The 18679-nt window shown below is 39.4% G+C and overlaps 1 protein-coding gene across 3 annotated transcripts in view; it reads right to left on the reverse strand.

Moving 5' to 3' along the window:
* Cfap61 (cilia and flagella associated protein 61) overlaps window positions 1-18679 on the reverse strand; it is a 242416-nt gene that overhangs the window by 91222 nt on the left and 132515 nt on the right. For all 3 annotated transcript variants that reach the window (XM_090351924.1, XM_090351925.1, XM_090351926.1), the window contains one exon: window positions 7914-8041. In XM_090351924.1, coding sequence (XP_090208050.1) covers window positions 7914-8041 — 128 coding nt within the window. The remainder of the gene's footprint in view (window positions 1-7913; window positions 8042-18679) is intronic.

Here is an 18679-nt window from a genome sequence, read left to right on the forward strand (position 1 = left end):
AGGTAATTCACATCATTGCGGTTCACTGCATGCTTTTAAAATAAGAAGTAAATTTAAACTGATGGGGTTTTCTTTTTCCCAAGTCCAAATTCTTTACTATAATGGTAATACTAGATTATTTATTAGGAAGGAATTATCTTCAAAGGATTATAGCTAGAAATCAACATTGTCTCCAGAGCTGTGTACTCAGAATATAGCCTAGCCTGGGTCTCAGAGTGGCACATAGAACTTGTGCTCTTTTAGAGAGGATGACAATTGTTATGGTTCAAATCTGTTCCCAGAAGGCCCAGGAGCTAAAGACTTGATCTCCAACCAGTGGCACACTAGTAGAATGGCAGAATCATTGGGTGAGGGGGAATGAAGGGAGCCAGGTCATTGCTGGCAAGGCAAGACTTTTCCCCTCTCTCTTTTCTTACAGGCCAGCATGATGGAAGCAGCTTTGCTTCATCATGTTTTCCACTGTGACATTCTCCCTACCTAAGGCTCAAAGCAATGGAGATCATGAAGTCACATTTCTGAAGCTGAGGTAAAGTACCCATTTCATCTCGTTGAATTACTTGTCTCAATTGTTTTGTTACAACAACTAGAAATCAGAATAACTACCTCTCACTTTTTGTTTTATTGTCGGGTAATGTGTAGAGGGGTTACAGTTACATTCACCAGGTAGTAGGTGCATTACATTCACACATTGATATCCCTTCTCATTTTTTGTTCCCGATTCCCTCTCCTCACCCCCTCCCAATCATCTTGTTTTTCCCCTTCACTTTCCTATTTCAAATAAACCAAACCTGTCACTTTTACTATAAAGCCCTCATACCATATTTTCAGGCTAGGCCCTTTCTATACTTCTCAAAGTTTCCATCCAATATCAGATCCTTCCCCCCATGATAGGGGATGTGGGGAACAATTTGACACTTCCTTATTTCCTCAGTGCAACAGGATAAAGAACTCAACAGATGGATATTATAGATGTAAACCTCCCATCACAGGATCTAGAAGGAGAGAAAAGTAACTGGTGGGTTCACAGCTGAGGAGAGGAAGGGATACAGTTGTATCCCTTGTCTTTTGGGGAGTGAGGCCAAACATAAGAAAAGATGGGGGATGGAGCTAGCACAACTAAGATAGCATTGCTCTCGTGGCAGTAAAAACACAGTAAAATTTCAGCGTATGAGGACTATTTTTCAGTGTTTCTGATACAGTAGGTCTGGGGCAAGATCGAGAATTTGTATTTCTAACAAGTTCATAAATGATGGAGGTGCTAGTAGTCCAGGGATGATGCTTTGAGAAGTCCTTTTCTAGAGGCAGAAGACTGAGGGGCTTGAGGGAATCACGAAACCAACGTAGGCTTTCTTGTTTCTATGAAGGAAGACTGACCATGTTAAATATTTGAGAGACATGAGAGAAGACTGAAATTGTTGTCTTGGCCTTGATTTTTTTTAACATAGTAGAACTTTTGCACAGAGGGAAAGAACATGGAGAGCTCCTAAGATTTACATGACAAACGTGAGAGTATTTGGAGCAAGATAAACATCCTTGGATATGTCAAGATGAAAACGTGCAAAGCAACAGGTATCAGGGAAAGGCCCAAGAAAGGTGTTTTGGTAGCCCATAGACAAGGACCCGCAGCTGGAATCCCAGAAAACATCCAGATGTGATCCTAGCAAACCCTACCAGGGATCAAGGCATCTTTCAGCTTGCATTGAACAGATAATAGAGAACTGCGACACTCCAATTTTCTCTAGAGGCAAAATGGACACATTACAGAAAATGGGGCTGTATGCCTGGTTCTCTAGGTGATAAAGCAGAGGTGGAGTTTCTACCACACTCCAAGGAGTCAGAAGCACATGTGGCTGGAAACACCTCTGGCTCACCGCTAGTCTTTAGAGAAAAGAGCATCTCCACCTTGAAACGATGTTGTATCCCTAACTTACCTCCTACTTGAAATGTAGACACTCACCTTTTCCCCAATTCCATCTCTCTTTAATCCCCTAGCAATTGTTTCTGGATGCACAAGACACATGGAGACATCTTTGTGAAGCTGCAAGAATGCCACAAAAGCATGGTCTTTTTCTCAGCCTCACTTTTCCATCACCTTTGCCTGTGCCCACATACTTTGGCAAAGAACAACGATAAGAATACTGATGAGAAAGAAGGGAAAAAACTAAGAAACAAGAAGGGTGGTCAACAGAGAATGTGGGTCCCTTATTTTGGTATGTCTGGTCACTTGCAAATAATTCTCCAGCCTCTCTCTGGTAAGGGGCAAAGGGTATTTCTCTGACTATATTTGGAAGCATAAGCCAGAGAGCATGCAACAAACCAGGGCAGGGACTGGTGGGGCAAACACCTGGCTTTCTCCACCCCTCTTTCCCCAAGAGGGGCTGCTTTATCATTTGAAAATTATCCAGTAGCAGTCAACAAAGACTATGCAAGCTGAGTATACCACTCAGTTTGTACTTTATTTTTAGTTTCTGAATGTTGGTACTGATGCTTGAACACAGGATCTTTTATTTTCTACACCTCCACTTCCTAATGTTTGTATTTTGTATGGTCAAAGAAAGCAATTCCTACCTAACATCCTCAACTCCAAAGAACAGCCAAGAACCACCCAGATGACAATAAGCCAATCACCCCACCCTTAAAAACAGGCCTGATGTTACCTGAAAAGGATTGCTTTCCTTCTGCTCTATGAGTCTCTAAAGTAGGAGACAAGAGAAGTTACTCTGAGTGGGGCAGGGATGGATGTTAGCAAATGAGATTTAGGTAGAATTAATTACATTTAAATACTGGGGTCATATTAGGCAACCAGTCAGGAGGGTTGCAGATCCTGATTTTCCTTTCCTTTACCTTTTCTCTTAATCCCCCTCCCACCCTGTTCTTTTCTTTTGTGCCAGATCTAGGGCTCAGATTCAATGCTAGCACTCTACTACTTGAACCACACCTCCACTTCTGGACTTTGGGTGCTAAATGGGAGGTGTCTCACAGATACCTGGGCTAGATTCCCAGCCTCCTGAATAGCTAGGATTACAGGCATGAGTCTCTGACACCTGGCTCAGGTCTTTATTTTCTGATCTCAGAATGTCAAGTCATTCTGCCCCAGGGGAGGCTGAGCCTGTGTTCTGGACATGTTTTCTTATTCTACCTCTACTCTAGACCTGCCTCTGCCGCAGTCACTGACAATGCCAACACCACACATGGCAAGATGTGACTTGCCTCTTGGATCTCTGCCTTTAAGTTGCTGCAGGCTCCCTGGGGTGCCCTGGAAAACAGCCATGTACATGCCAGCATCCTTGACACGCTGAGCTTTTTGCCCTGGTGTGATTGGGGCAACTGGGGAAGATACTCCCTTCAAATCACATGGTAGAAACCCATGGGACAGGATATACAATCACCAACCTGTTCATAGGGGGTTAGCCCTGGAATCAGCAAGGAAGCTCTGTCTATTTAATTAGTCACCTAATTAGTAGCAGGCCACACCGAGGGCTTTGGCTGTGCTCAGACCAATGTAAAGATAAAAAGTCCAATTAAGCCACTAGCATTAGGCTGGCTGCTGCCAGTGCCCACAGCTGTGCCGGATATTGTACACAACTGTGCAGCCTGATAACAGGAGTTAAGGCTATTCGTCCACAATCACAGCTTCGAAAACAGGCCTGGCCAGTTCCAAGCTATCCTTTTTCACCCCAATATACTCAATCTGGTGTGGCACCAATATCTAGCTCAGAAAAAAATCTGAGGTCTCTTCCTTTGATGGGATTTAGCCTTTTGTTTGTTTTTTGAGCAAATTTTCTTCAGTAATGAAAATGAAAAGAAACAAAGTATCACTTCTGGGGACTATAAGTTCCTATTTCTCCAGTCATACAGAGGGTGCTGGGACCCTGAGGCTGCTTCTAGTCACCGAAATTCCATCACCTCTTGGTGTATCTTTCTAGTGAAATTTCAGGCTCTTCCAGCGATGCTTTCTTTTTTCTTTAACTCTTTAATTACTGCATAAATCTTTATTCGTTCTTTTTAAAGTTATTTTTGGAAAAATATTTGATTTATGCAAGTAAGAAAGTGAGCACACATAGTTACAGTACACTTTGAACCCATTTCTCTTATTGCCAATATCTATAAAACAGTTGTCTCCTCCAGTGATGCTTTCTATCTGGATTTAAAAATGATGGACTGCAAGGAATTATGCCAGATACTTAATCTACTGTTCTTTTTTTCCTATTTTCCTTACATTCTCATTGCTTAGTAGTGTTCAGTTGCCTTACTCTATCTTTCTAATCAACACTATGTATTTCAATATTAGTCATTCTCCTAATGTGACTAAATTATAATATATACATGTGTGAATGGCTGTGATGAATTTTCCTTGTACAATTAATATACACAATAATAATAATAATAACAATGAATCACAGGAGGGTAAAACAGGCTCCATTGAGGAGCAGGTATCTCTGGGAGGGACAGGGATATGGCCAAAGTATAGTATATGTATGTATGAAAATAGAACAATAAATCTGTTGAAACCATTTTAAGAAGGGATGAAGGGAAATGAGGGAAAAAGATAGAGGATAGACACTGTATGTATGTGTCACAATGAACTCCTCCCTTGTGCACCTACTATATACTAATAAAAAATCTCTTTAAAATGAAATTCTGCACAAATAATAAAGCTGGAAGGGAAAGGATGGAGAGGGGAGGAGAGGGGGGAGAAAAGGGGAAAGAGGAAAAGGTGGGGGAAAAGAAGGAAGGAAGGAAGAAAGGAAAGAAGGAAGGAAGGAAGGAAGTAAAGGAAGGAAGTAAAGGAAGGAAGGAAGGAAGGAAGGGAGGGAAGGAGGGAGGGAGGGAGAGAGGGAGGGAAGGAATGAGGGTAAAGGAAGAAGGAGGGACAAACTAGACAAACTCTATTGGCTCACACCGGTAATCCTTGCCCCTTGGGAGGCTGTGACTGGGAGAAATGCAGTTTAAAAGCAGCCTGGGGGGCCATGAGTTTGGCCTAGTGGCAGAGTGCTTGCCTAGCATGCACAAAGACCTGGGTTTGAGTCCTCAGTAGCACATAAATAGAAAAAGCCAGAAGTGGTGCTGTGGCTCAAATGGTAGAGCTGTAGCCTTGAGAAAGTCCAAAGACAATGTTCAGGCCCTGAGTTCAAGCCCCAGGACTAGCAAAAAGAAAAAAAAAACAGCCTGGGCAGAAAAGTTCACAACTAAGAGCTAGATGTGGTTCTACAGGCTTCTCAGCTCAGGTGTGATAGAGAGGGTACTATAGGCAGATTATGCCTATAGTAGGACACACACCTGGTCAAGAAGTGAGACCCTATTTCAAAACCAGCAAAAGAACAAGACTGGAGGCATGGCTCAGAGAGAAGGAGTGTCTATCTAGCAAGCCCAAGGTCTTGAATTCAAATCCGGGTACTGCCAAACAATAAGATAAAATTGTGCTGCAGTTATGAGTAAATACTATGAGACAATAAATATAGTAAGAGACATGCTGAAACAATAAAACAGTAACTGCTGCAGCTCACTGAGTTTGTGCCCAAAGAGACAGTAACAAAGCTGGTCTGTATAGAAATCTATTATTAACCTGGAATACTGTTTGGAGAAGAGCCTGAGATTCTGTATTCCTAAGGAGCTTCCAGGTGAAGAGAGCTGGTCTACAGACAAAAATGAGCCACAAGAATGTAACTGCTGTAAAAATAAGAGAAGTCCATGCTGTGACGCTCTCAGCACAGATGAGAATGGGATCATTCTCAGGGCCATGTGTGTTAGCAGTGGCCAGCAGCAGGGATGGGCTCACAAGACACGAGGGCCGGGGGTAGATCCAGAAGGGAAGTAGAAAATGGGGATGTTGGTGTGTATCTTTAGGGAAATGCCTGCCCAGGTCACCTGGTACTTCGAAGCCTGGGAGAACAGGATTCATGGCTAACTCACAGGCTAGACAACCCAAAATGAGAAAATGTTTCCCTGCAAAGGCTAACTTTGGATGGGTAGCAGCTGAGACCACATAAAACACTGTACTTTAAAAGGAAAAAAAAAAAAAACCAAGTTGGGTGGGGTGGTGTGTGCTGGAATTCGAGAAACTGGGCAGGCTGACGCAGGAAGATCACAGGTTGGAGACCCGCCCAGGCAACCTCACTCCTGCCCTTGCTATCGCTTTGGGCAGAACACTGCAATATGCTTCAGTTCTCCCAGAAAGACCTGACAACCTGGGGAAGGACAGACACAGGATGGGTACCAAGGTCATGAAAAGGCTGCTTTTGGTATCCTTTAAAGAAAAGACTGAATGTACTTTATATAATTTCTTGCATGGAAATAACAACAGTATTGACACATTTTCCAGAAGAAGATGTTACTGGCTTGTGTCTCACATGAACTTTCTGGGAATGATCCATGCACTGTATCTGATAACTTAGCCCACAAGTACCAGGTGAGACATTTTTCTAAATCTTGCTTTCAAAATGTAGGTTGAATTTCCCTTCACTAGTGGGTGATATTTGGTAAAAATGCATTTCTTCAATTTTATTCCAGCACAAATCATGTATTAAATTTAGCTCAGGTGGCAGGTGAACTGGTAGGATACACAATGGGTTACTATGATGATCGCTAATTTAAAATAATTAGAGAAAATAATGAGGAGACCACTTCCTTTCTTAAGGATTATAGATCCGTAAACTGATACCAGTCTATTTTTAGTGTCCATAATCTGTCATAATGATTGAGAATTATGAGTACTTTGGAATGGCTGAAAAGGGTCTGTTTGGGGAATTTAATCAACTCAGTACTTGTAACAAAATTTATATTTACTAAATTGAAGGCAATTCCACAAAAAGAAAATTGCATGTATATATCCTAATACGCTCATTGCTAAACAAAATGCTGTGATGATGTATACAGCCAAATTAAGATTTAAGACCTGTTTATGACTGTTTCTTAATTCCTGTAATTTCACAGGTCCGTCCTACTAATTCATCATTCAAGAGTGGCTGCATAAAGACCTGCCATTCAGAAGTCTCAGATGAAGGGAACCATGAGGACAAGGAAGCACTCTCAGGCAGTGTGACAGACCCATGGTACTTCTCATTAATTTATGCTTGCAGTGAGTTGTTACTGCAAACTAACCACAATATTTAAACATGTGAACTCTGTTGCTAACTTCAATAATGACATGTAATTTATTTCTGGTTAACTAAGGCTATGTTCTAGAGAATTGAACAAATTGGCTAGAAAATGAAAAAAGATCAGTTCTTTTCCTTTTCTGGTTAATGTTATGCCAGAGGAGGAGGCTCACCATTTGGAGTTAACTTGTCTCCATGTGAACCAGGTATAAGCACTCAGAGATTGTTTTCCCCCAGACTTTTCTCTCCTCTCTCCTTGCAAAGACCTCTTTTCTCCCAGGGCTGGTAATTCTTGGCCTCAGTGGGCTGCATTTTCCTATCTCCCGTTTGCCTATAAAAGCCTATAGTTTTTAATGGTAGCCAAAGTTTCTCATGTGAGCCTGAGCAATTTATGTGACAAAAATGGTGACTCATTTGTGTATAACGGACCAGCAAACTTTGCTGGAAAGGGTTGGACGGTATCTGGTTTAGTCGTTTCAGGTCATATGGCCTGTTATACCTACTCAAATCTCCCATGGTAGCATGAAAACAGCCAGAGATAAGGCATATAAAAGTGAATGTGGCTGTATTCCAACAGGCCCTTATTCATAGGAGCAGGGGATAAGCCAGATGTGATGTGAGGAAGGGATCTACAATTTGCTTCCCCCAATCTATATTACCACTCGGTTCAATTAATTCACATAGAAAGTATATGGAGTTGGCAAAAGAACTTGGACTTTTTCCTCGAGGACCTCTCTTTAGGTACAGCAAGAGAAGTTTTATTGTTTTTTCTTAAAAAAAAAAAAAAGAACAAACACATGAAGTAAAACAACTCACCAAAATACCAATGTCTCTAGAAAGGAGATGCCAACACTGGAAGCACCAACCACAACAATCCTGGCATTGACAGTTATTTTCGGTTCCAATGTTAATTTTCTGTTGGTATGGTTCAAGGCATAACCTAACTGGAAGAAAAATTCAAAGGGAAGAGGTGAGAAAAGTGTAGCTGCGTCATCCTGCCTAGGCTGATAATTATGAGGAATTATTTCACATAATTTTATTATTAGGTTTGTAAATCAAACTTATGAAATAATAATACTCACGAAATAGTCATAGTGAACTACATATTAAGGTATCTCTTAAAAATCATTATAAGGATAACAACATAGACATAAAATCTATGATGGGCTATATACTCTACAGATATAGTGTTTTATTACATAGATTAATATGTATCTATGTCATACAAAAACTCAGCTTCATTTTAATTATGATTATATATAGAGATTCCCTTCTTGAATGCTTGTTTGTTAAACATGACATTTGAAATATGTTGCAAAAATCAAAGCTAATAAAAATCATTATAAGGACTGGGGTTATATCTCAGTGGTACAGCATTTGCCTAGCATGTGATGGGTTCCATCACTAGACCCTCTCCCTCTCCCTCCCTCTCTCTCTCTCTTTTTCTCTTTCTCTATCCCTCAATGTAAGAATATAGTGATATGTCTTACCTCAAGGCTAAGTAACAATGTTTCATTTGGGTGTTTTTGTCTTATGGCTGAGAGATATTTCACATAGACCTAGAAATATTTGCAAGGGAAATAATCCTACAAGATGACAGCCAAGCAACTCCCTGAGAATTACAGTTCCATGAAAGGTCCAAAGTCTTTCCTAAAATGTTACAAGTTTCCTAAATTATTTAATGAATAACTGAATTATGTTAGTTGATCACTTGAAAACAAGTATTCTCTCTTATTCACTTCTGTATCCCTCACACTACTCAGCACAGTATCTAGTGGACAGCAGGTGATCAATAATATTAGCTGAATGATAAACATTCACTGAGTGACAGAAACGTGTAGAATAATAAGGGTCATTCACTCTTATCACTCAACAGAGGGATGACTTAGATTCAAGACAATAATTGTGAACCATCACTGTCTGTGTTTGCAAAAAGAACTGGGTCACAAAGGATCTCTTCTTAATCTGTCCTATGATTTTTAAGACTACTCTGTATTTCCTAGCTCATACACGTGCAGACATGTGCACATCTGAAGGAAGGGGAAAGGAGGGCATAGGATGGAAAGTGGGTGAAAACGTATAGCAACAGGGCCCAGCAGTTACCCTAGACATGGATGAAAGTGACCTCAGAAACTTGAGGGCAGTGAGGGAATGGAGGAAATGGGAGAGAAAGGGGGAACCGCTGAAATAAGTAGGGGAAAATATACATATAATCTGATCAGGAAGAAATAATCATATCATCAGTGTTCAAAGAGTTAAACTTTTTTCTTATGTAAAACTTGAGGTCTTGGTATTTTTTGTTAATCATAAACTCTGTAAATCAGAATGATTTACATATAAGTATGAATGTGAAAACGAGTGTGTAGCCGGGCACCGTGGCTCACACCTGTAATCCTAGCTACTCAGGAGGCTGAGAACTGAGGATCAGGGTTCAAAGCCAGCCCGAGCACAAAAGGACCTGAGACTCTTATCTCCAATTAACCTCTAGAAAATGGGAAGTGGGGCTTGACTCAAGGGTAGCAAGGTAGCCTTGAGCTAAAGAGCTCAGGGACAATGCCCAGGTCAAGTTCAAGTCCCATGACCCCCTCCCCCACACAAAAGATTGTATAATTACTCAATCTCAATAAAGGGGGAAAATGACTGGGTTAGTTGCTCATTCCATTTACGTTCTTGCAGAGGCTGTTGTGGGAACATTCACAACAAAGGGTTTACACGGAGGGGTGGGGTGATTGAGGGGGAGTATTTTTTTTTTTTTGCCATTCCTGAGGCTTGAACTCAGGGCCTAAGCACTGTCCTTAGGCTTTCCTCAAGCCTTTTCCTCATGAGCCACACTGCACTACTTCCAGCTTTTCTGTGTATGTGGTATTGAGGAATTGAATCCTGGTATTTGTGCATGCTAAGCAAGCACTCTACCACTAGGCCAAACTCCTGGCCCCAAGGGAGAGTATTCCTAAAAGAATATTGAATGACATGCCAAAAGATCTTGGTTCTATTTTTTAATTCAGTTATTCAACTCATTGCATTTGGGGTCTCACAATAACGCAGTTAGAACAGTGGGAAATAATTCATTAGAGACATAAGACAGTGGAATGTCCATTTCCTTCTAGCAGCATTGACATGACCATTCATTCAACCTCTAGGGTCACAAGCCTCCATATTCTACTAGGTCTAACATATTTTCCATTTCTTAAAATCCTGAGACTTTAGGAGTTCAGAAGGGTAATGGCTGTCTTACCTTAAACTTTGCAGTGCTTTAGGTAACATGGATGTGGCCTCATGCTTCACTGTACACTAGATTATATCTAACATAAGCAACTCCAGATAGTCTAGCAAATAGAGGTAGGAAAAAAAAATGTCTTGGGGGCTAGGAGTTTGGCCTAGTGGTAGAGTGCTTTCCTAGCATGCACAAAGACCTGTGTTTGATTCCTTGGTACCACAAAACAGAGAAAAAAAATCTGGAAGTGGTGCTGTGGCTCAAGTGGTAGAGCACCAGCCTTGAGGAAAGCCCGAGGACAGTGCTCAGGCCCTGAGTTCAAGCCTCAGGACTGGCAAAAAAAATGCCTTGGGAGATTTTAGACTCTGCCCCATAATTAACATTATCCTGTAGCATCTATTTTACTCCCCATTCCCACCTTTAATTTGGCATATCATCGATTCTGGACGAATGGGTTCACTGCTGCCTTCAAGAGAGGACTCCGACAGATGCCAAATCACCTAATCTTAACTCCCTTGCTCAATGATTGGCAGGATGGACATGTGATGTGTGCTAGATTAATCGGATTTAATCAGCCCAGGACTTTCCTTCTTGTCTGGATGACACGAGATATAGAGGCAAAGCCTGAAATAACTACAGTTATCCTGGCTCCAAGAAGAAAACACTTTGAATTGAAACCCCAAGGTAATTATAAAGAAATATGACAGGAATTCCTTTCAGACTCTACCTTTGAATCGTTCCATTTATATAGGCAATATACATCAGTCAGACATTGCCGCTACAGTGCTAACCAACAAATCTATAGTGTATTGACAACACAATTGTCCTTATTCTTTTGTTGTTCTTAGACCTGAGACTTGAATTCAGAGCCTAGGTACTGTCCCTGAGCTTTATTGATTGAGGCTAATGCTGTACCACTGGAGCTACAGCTACACTTCCAGTTTTGGGGTGGTTTAATTGGAGATAAAAAGTCCACACACTTTCCTACCTGGGGTTGGCTTCAAACCTCGACGATACTCATATTTCAGCCTCCTGAGTAGTTAGGATTGCAGGTGTGAAGAGCCTTATTCTTGCTTATGAAACTCTTGGTCGGTTGGAAGTGAGCTGATACAGGCTGGATATAAGTGTACTATCCTGTGTCATTTCTCGTTCTTAACAAGAAAGGACAAAGGCAAGTCCTTCTCAAGGCAATGGTAGAAGTAGATGAAATATGGCTTCTTACAGGTAGCCATGGCAAATCATAAGGTGGGGAAATACAGTTAGACATAAAGCTGGGGGAAGGATAAGAGGTGAGAAGAATAATGAAGCCTGCATTTCCTTGATACTTTATGCTAGTTATTTTTTTTCAATATGCAGCTGAAAACATCCCACTTTATAAGTGAAAATAATGAAAGTGCACTCTAAATAAATGTCAGTTTTGACAGTCTCTCTCAAGAATTCTCCAGGACAGATTAATAAAGGACTCTGCAACGTATCTAGTTCACAATAGTCTATGTGTACTATGCTCTGCTCAGTTTCAAAGACTAATTCACCTTAGCCAGTCTTGACTTTTGGTTCAGAATACATGTTGTTATGATGGCATCTAATTGCAAGTCTAATTAGCGAATTTAAAATGCATGCATCTTAACGGAGGTCAGAAAGCAAGCTTCCTTCCACAGGCAAGGTATGCTCAGACATTACTCTCTGCTGTCAGAAATGTAAGCTAGTATTGAAACATGGCAGTAATGAAATTCCCTAGTAAAGAATTATACCTCATTTATGAAACAGCTCCAGTATCAAGGATACAAAGGCGGCTGGGGAACAGAACAGAATGGCTTTTGTTTCCCACACAATAGCTTTAATACCAACAGCTGCCAGGCCTCAGAAATCACCTTTCTAACTGCTAAAAACATAAAGTGGCCCCAGGGTGTCAAGAGTGAGCGATCAGTGCCCAGGATGGGGTGTGTCTCAGGAGAGTGATCTGGCATCCCAATGACGCACAGTAAACCCAATTTTGTGCTCAGGTTTTAATTAAAAAGATATCAATTTTAAAGTATGATGAAATCTTCTGGCCTAAGAAAAAAATCACTTTAAAAATGACTAGATACAGTTTGTACATTCCTCAAAAATCATCCCCAGAACTACCCAGCCTAGAAACCTTTTAAGATTGCTTGTATTGTTTTGTAAGGGTTTACCTTAACCATAAGCAAGAAATACAGATAATTTTTTAATGAAGATTATTTCTTCCTTTGTGTTTCTTTGAATTATAGGGCTTCATGGAAAAGAAATACAGGACCAGAAGACCCTCTGATTATCTTTTATTTTATTTTTTGGCTGGACATTTAACAAAAAATGTCCCTGCATACGAGATCCAATTTGGGGTGTGATTTCCTTTATTTATAACAATAAAAGTCCTATCTGCATATAGGCAGAAATGGAATGTGCCTTATTAATAGAAAACTGTTTTACATAGATTAGAGGGAAGTGTAAGCTATTTACCATGGAATAGAATATGGATTAGAAGTCAGTCTCTTACCTCCCAATCATTCTATTTTTCGAATGGCTGTAAGTTAGCATTTCAGAAAAAGGATTATTTCCAATGTAGACATCAGCCTGTACCCCAGCAGGAAAGAATAAACCCACATTTCACAGTGTAGCACTTGACCTTTAAAAGTTAAAAAAAATGTTCCTTAAAATTGATTATGACTCTTGTAATGAGTTTAGAATACAAACCTTAGGGTGGAGTCACTGCCAAACACCAATATTCTGAAATGATCACATATAAAATGTTCTGGGAAGTTATTGAGATACATGGAGTACTTGTAATAGTTAAATAAAAAAATACAGATCTTAAATTCCTTCCCTAAGGAGAAGAAAGCAATGATTTGGTAGATTCTATTACGGGAGACTAGAGATGATCTTGGGGGCTGGGGAGGGAAGGAGTGCCATGATTCCAAGGCAAACAAGCAGCACAGATCATATGGAACATAGTTGATAATGAGAAATTTGGGAATAGAGATGAGGAGGCATTTAAACGTTAACCTTTGTTGGTCATTTCCTTCAAGGGGACAGAAGACTAGACATGGGAGCTATTATCAAGGGGTGGAGTTCAGAATTGGTTTTATTCTTTCTTCGATTTGTGTGCAATGCAATGCTCCAACTAGACTTGTTTACTCTTTGAGGTCAGAAACTTTTTTAAGGCACTTGTTTTATCGGAATACATCCTATCATACACATTGGGGCATTCAGTAAAATATGGCAGAAGACATACTTTTACCTTGCATTTAATGAGCCGTTATCACAATTTCTACTATTACTTTACCTAGCTGCTTTTCAAGTTGCCTAAATAACCAAATGAATGATTTAGTATTATCTAAAACTGCTTAGATTTAGATATGATCATTTTTGGTATATGTAATGTTGTTTATTCCCTGATTCATTTACATCTGTGAACTTTATGAACATTTGTTACTTGTTTTGTATATATAAAAATAGGCAAAATGGAATAGAAGGCCAGAAAATGAAACCACAGACCAGTGACCACCTAATAATTGGTAAGGGAGCCAAAACCATAGGATGTAAGAAAGCCTCTTCAATAAATGGTGCTGGCAGAATTGGCTATGCATGTGCAGAAAACTGAAGTTAGATACATACATATCACCTATACAAGATTCAACTCCAAATAGATAAAGACCTCAATATATGACTAGATATCCTAAAAATATGACAGGAAAGGAATAGGAGAAACACTAAGGCTGATTAGCACAGATCAAAACTTCCTAAGTAAAGATCCCGAATAACAACAAATCAAAGAAAGACTAGATAAATGGGATTGCATTCAACTGAAAAGTTTCTACATGGCAAAGGACATAGCTAGCAAAATAAATAAAAAGCCCACAGAATAAAAGATCTTTACTAACTATAAAACAGATAAGGGCCTCAATGTAAAATATACTCAGAGCTAAAAAATTAAACCTCCCAAAAATCAATCCTCAAAGAAACAACCATCTAACTAATACTAATACTAGTACTAATACTAATACTAATACTAATACTAATAATAAATAAGCGAAAAACTTAAAGACTTTCCTAATGAGGAAATAAGTAAGACTGGGCAATACACACATGAAGAAACATTCCACATATGTGGCCATAAAAGAAATGCGAATCAGACTAACACTGAGATTTCACTTCAGCCTAGTTAGAATGGCCATTATCAAGAAAATTAACAGGAACAGATACTGGAGGGGATGTGGCTAACTACACTGTTGGTAGGAGTGGAAGCTTGTTCAACCACTTTGGAAAGCAGTATGGAGGTCACTCAAAAGACTAAATATAGAGCTTCTCTATTACCCAACAATCCCACCTCTGGGCATCTATCCAATTGACCACAACCAGGCTACACTAAAGCCACCAGCAAGACCATGTTCATTATTGCATTGTTTATCATAGCCAGATGACCTTCAGTGGACAAACAGATAATGAAAATGTGATATGGAATTCTATGCTTCCATTAGAAAGAATGGCATTGCCTCAATTGTTAGGAAATGGAAAGATGAAGTAATACCTATAATCTTGAAACTCTTCTGAGAACTAGAAGCAGAAGGAGCCATACCAAATTCATTTTATGAAGCTAATATTACTCTCATCCCCAAACCAGGGAACACATAAAAAGAGAACTACAGACCTATCTCTCTAATGAACACAGACGCAAAACTCCTCAATAAAATACTAGATAACAGAATCTAGAAACAAATTTTAAAAATTTTATACTACGATTAAGTAGGCTTCATCCCACAGATGCAAGGCTGGTTCAACTTTCACAAATCAATCAATGTAATATATCACATCAGTAGAGCTAAGGATAAGAATCATATGATAATTTCTCTGGATGCCAAGAAGGCATTCAACAAAATACAACATCCATTCATGTTGAAAGCACTAGAAATAATAGGAGTAAGAGGTACATTCCTTAAAATAATTAAAGCCATATATGACAAACTTATACCCAGTATTATACTAAATGGAGAAAGACTGGAACCATTTACCTTAAAATCAGGAACTAGATAGGATGCCCATTCTCTCTCCTTCTCTTCAATATAGTGCTGGAACCCTTAGCCAGAGCAATAAGGCAAGAGAAGGACATCAAAAGAATCCACATAGGGAAAGAAGAAATTAAACTATCAATATTCGCAGACGACATGGTCCTCAACCTTAGTGACCCAATAAGCTCCACTCCCAAACTCCTAGAATAAACCATTTTAGCAAAGTGGCAGGATACAAAATTAACCTTCGACGTCAGTAGCCTTCTTGTACACCAACAATAAACAAACAGAAGGCCAAATCAAGAAAATGATCCCATTCGCAATAGCCCCAAAAGAGTAATATACTTAGGAATTAACTTAACCAAAAATGTAAAGGAATTATTTAATGAAAACTATAAAAGCCCAACAAAAGAAATTAAAGAGGATACCAGGAAATAGAAAGACATCCTATGCTCATGGGTAGGGAGAACCAATATAGTGAAATGGCCATTCTGCAAAAATTGATATACAAATTCAATGCAATCCCCATGAAAATCCCAAAGACATTCTTTACTGAAATAGAAGATACAATCCAAAGGTTCATATGGAACAAGAAAAGACCTAGCATAGCCAAAACAATTCTAGGCAAAAAGAGCAATGAAAGTGGTATTACAATACCGGACGTCAAACTCTACTATAGAGCCATAATAACAAAAGCAGCATGGTATTGCACAAAAATAGACCAGAAGGTCAATGGAACAGAATAGAAGATCCAGAAATAGAACCACATACCTATAGTCAACTTGTATTTGACAAAGGAGCCAAAGACATACAGTGGAACAAACACAGCCTATTCAATTATTGGTGTTGCCAAAACTAGTCAGCCACATGCAGAAAACTAAAAATTGCCCCTAGCCTTTTGCCATGCACAAGCATTAACTCAAAATGGATCAAAGACCTCAATATCAGACTGGAAACCTTGAAACTGCTACATGATAGATATGGAGAGAGGCACAGGCAAAAGATTCCTGAACAGAATCCACAACAGATTGCAGAGAGACTCGATAAATGGGACTACCTAAAAATAAAAAGTTTCTGCACAGATAAAAGCATAGCCACTTAAGTAGAAAGAGAGCCAACTAACTGGGAAAAGATATGTACCAATAACAGATCAGACAAATGCTTAATATCCAGTATCTACAGGGAACTCAAGAAACTAATTCCCCCAAACCCAATAAACCAATCACTAAATGGGCAAGGGAACTAAAGAGAGACTTTTCAAGAGAAGAGGTTAAAATGGCAGAAAAGCATATTAGAAAATGCTCATCATCCATGGTCATAAAGGAAATGCAAATAAAAACCCTAAGATACCACCTTACCCCAATTAGAATGGCCAAGACTTTGAACTCAATGACAGATGTTGGTGGGGTTGTGGACAAAAAGGAACCCTACTGCACTGCTGGTGGAATTGTAAGTTAGTTTAGCCACTCTGGAAAGCAGTGTGGAGGTTTCTTAAAGAACTAAAAATAGACCTTCCCTATGATCCCGCCATAACACTTCTGGGCATCTATCCTGAACGTCATAACCCAGGATATGATAAGGACACCTACTCAGCTATGTTCATCTCTGCACTATTCACAATAGGCAGGTGATGGAAACAATCCAGATGCCCTACTGAAGATGAAAGGATACAAAAATGTGGTATATATATACAATGGAATTCTACATAGCCAACAGACAAGATAAAATAATGGCATTTGCAGGGAAGTGGATGAATTTAGAGCGAATCATGTTGAGTGAGACAAGTCAAGACCTAAGGAACAAAAGGCGCATGATATCCTTAATATGTGGCTATTAGATCCAAACAATACAAGAGCGAGGACTCAACCTAATGCTATGGGCATGGTATTGGGAATATAAACACAAATACATAGACATAAAAATTTATGACTCCACAGACATAATGTTTTATTACATAGGTTTAGTGTGTATCTATGACATACAAACCCTCAGCCTAATTTTAATTATGTTCTAAAACCTAAGTTTCAGTGATTATATATATAGATTCCCTTCTTGAAAACTTGTTTTTTAAACACTTCATTTGAAATATGATGTAAAATCAATGTTAATAAATTCTTTAATAAATAAATATACTAATTGATATAAGCCAGACACCAAGAAACATAGGCTCCATGGTTTCTCGTGTGTGTGTGTGTGTGTGTGTGTGTGTGTGTGTGTGTGTGTGTGTGTGTGTCAGATGCAGGGCTTGAACTCAGGGCTAGGGTGCCATCCCTGAGCCTCTTTGTCCTCAAAGTTAGCACTCTACCACATGAGCCATAGTGCCGAGTCCAGTATTTGAGTGGTTAATTGGAGATAAGAATTTCAGAGGGACAGGGGCCGGGAGTTTGGCCTAGTGGTTAAAGTGCTTGCCTAGCATGCATGAAGACCCGGGTTCGATTCCTCGGTACCACATACAGAAAAAAAAGCCAGAAGTGGTGCTGAGGCTCAAGTGGTAGAGCTCTAGCCTTGAGAAAGTCCAAGGACAGTGCTCAGGCTCTGAGCTCAAGCCCAGGACTGGCAAAAAAAAAAAAAAAAAAAGAATTTCAGAGGGACTTTTCTGCCCAGGCTGGCTTTGAACCATGATACTCAGATCTTAACCTCCTGAGAAGCTAGGATTATAGGCATGAGCCCATCTAATTTCCCTAATTTATGATAACTAGAATGTGTCTACAAATCTACATAAACCCAATGGATAATAAAAGACAAATAATTATACCTGGACATAATAAATTAAACAGCAATCTAAATATTCAGATAGAGCAAAGGAGGCTATTCTTGAAAGGATCACAGGGCTCAGTAACTATGTGCATAAGAAAATATAAAATGGATAATATAAAATAATGCTTATCAAAATTAACTACAAGAAATGGAAATAAGAGAATTCTTTTTATTGTACTGCTTGGAGTCCTTTTTTTTCTTTTTTCATTTTTTTTTCACTTGTTGCCTTCTGTTGCTATTTTTTTATTTGCGTACCCTTTGTCTTGTATGTAAGTTTATCTGATTTGGGGAGGGGAAAGGGAAAGACAAAGTAGTGAGACAAAGGGAGAACCAATTCAGCAATGAAACCCACTTGGAACTATGTTGTAATTAAGACTATACAACTTTTTCAGGTTTGGGTGGCAGAATTCATGAGAGGAAAAACGGTGAATGAGTGACGGGGTGACACTGTTCAAAAGGAAATGTATGCATTACCTGACCTGTGACTCTTCTGTATACCACCTTTACAATTAAAAAAAATAGGTCAAATGTTTTATGATGAAAACTTTAAAAACCTGAAAAGGGAAATTAAAGCCAAACTAAGGAAG

This window comes from Megascapheus bottae, chromosome 18 (genome assembly GCF_031878675.1).
Source record: "Megascapheus bottae isolate mThoBot1 chromosome 18, mThoBot2.hap1, whole genome shotgun sequence".
Taxonomy (NCBI): domain Eukaryota; kingdom Metazoa; phylum Chordata; class Mammalia; order Rodentia; family Geomyidae; genus Megascapheus; species Megascapheus bottae.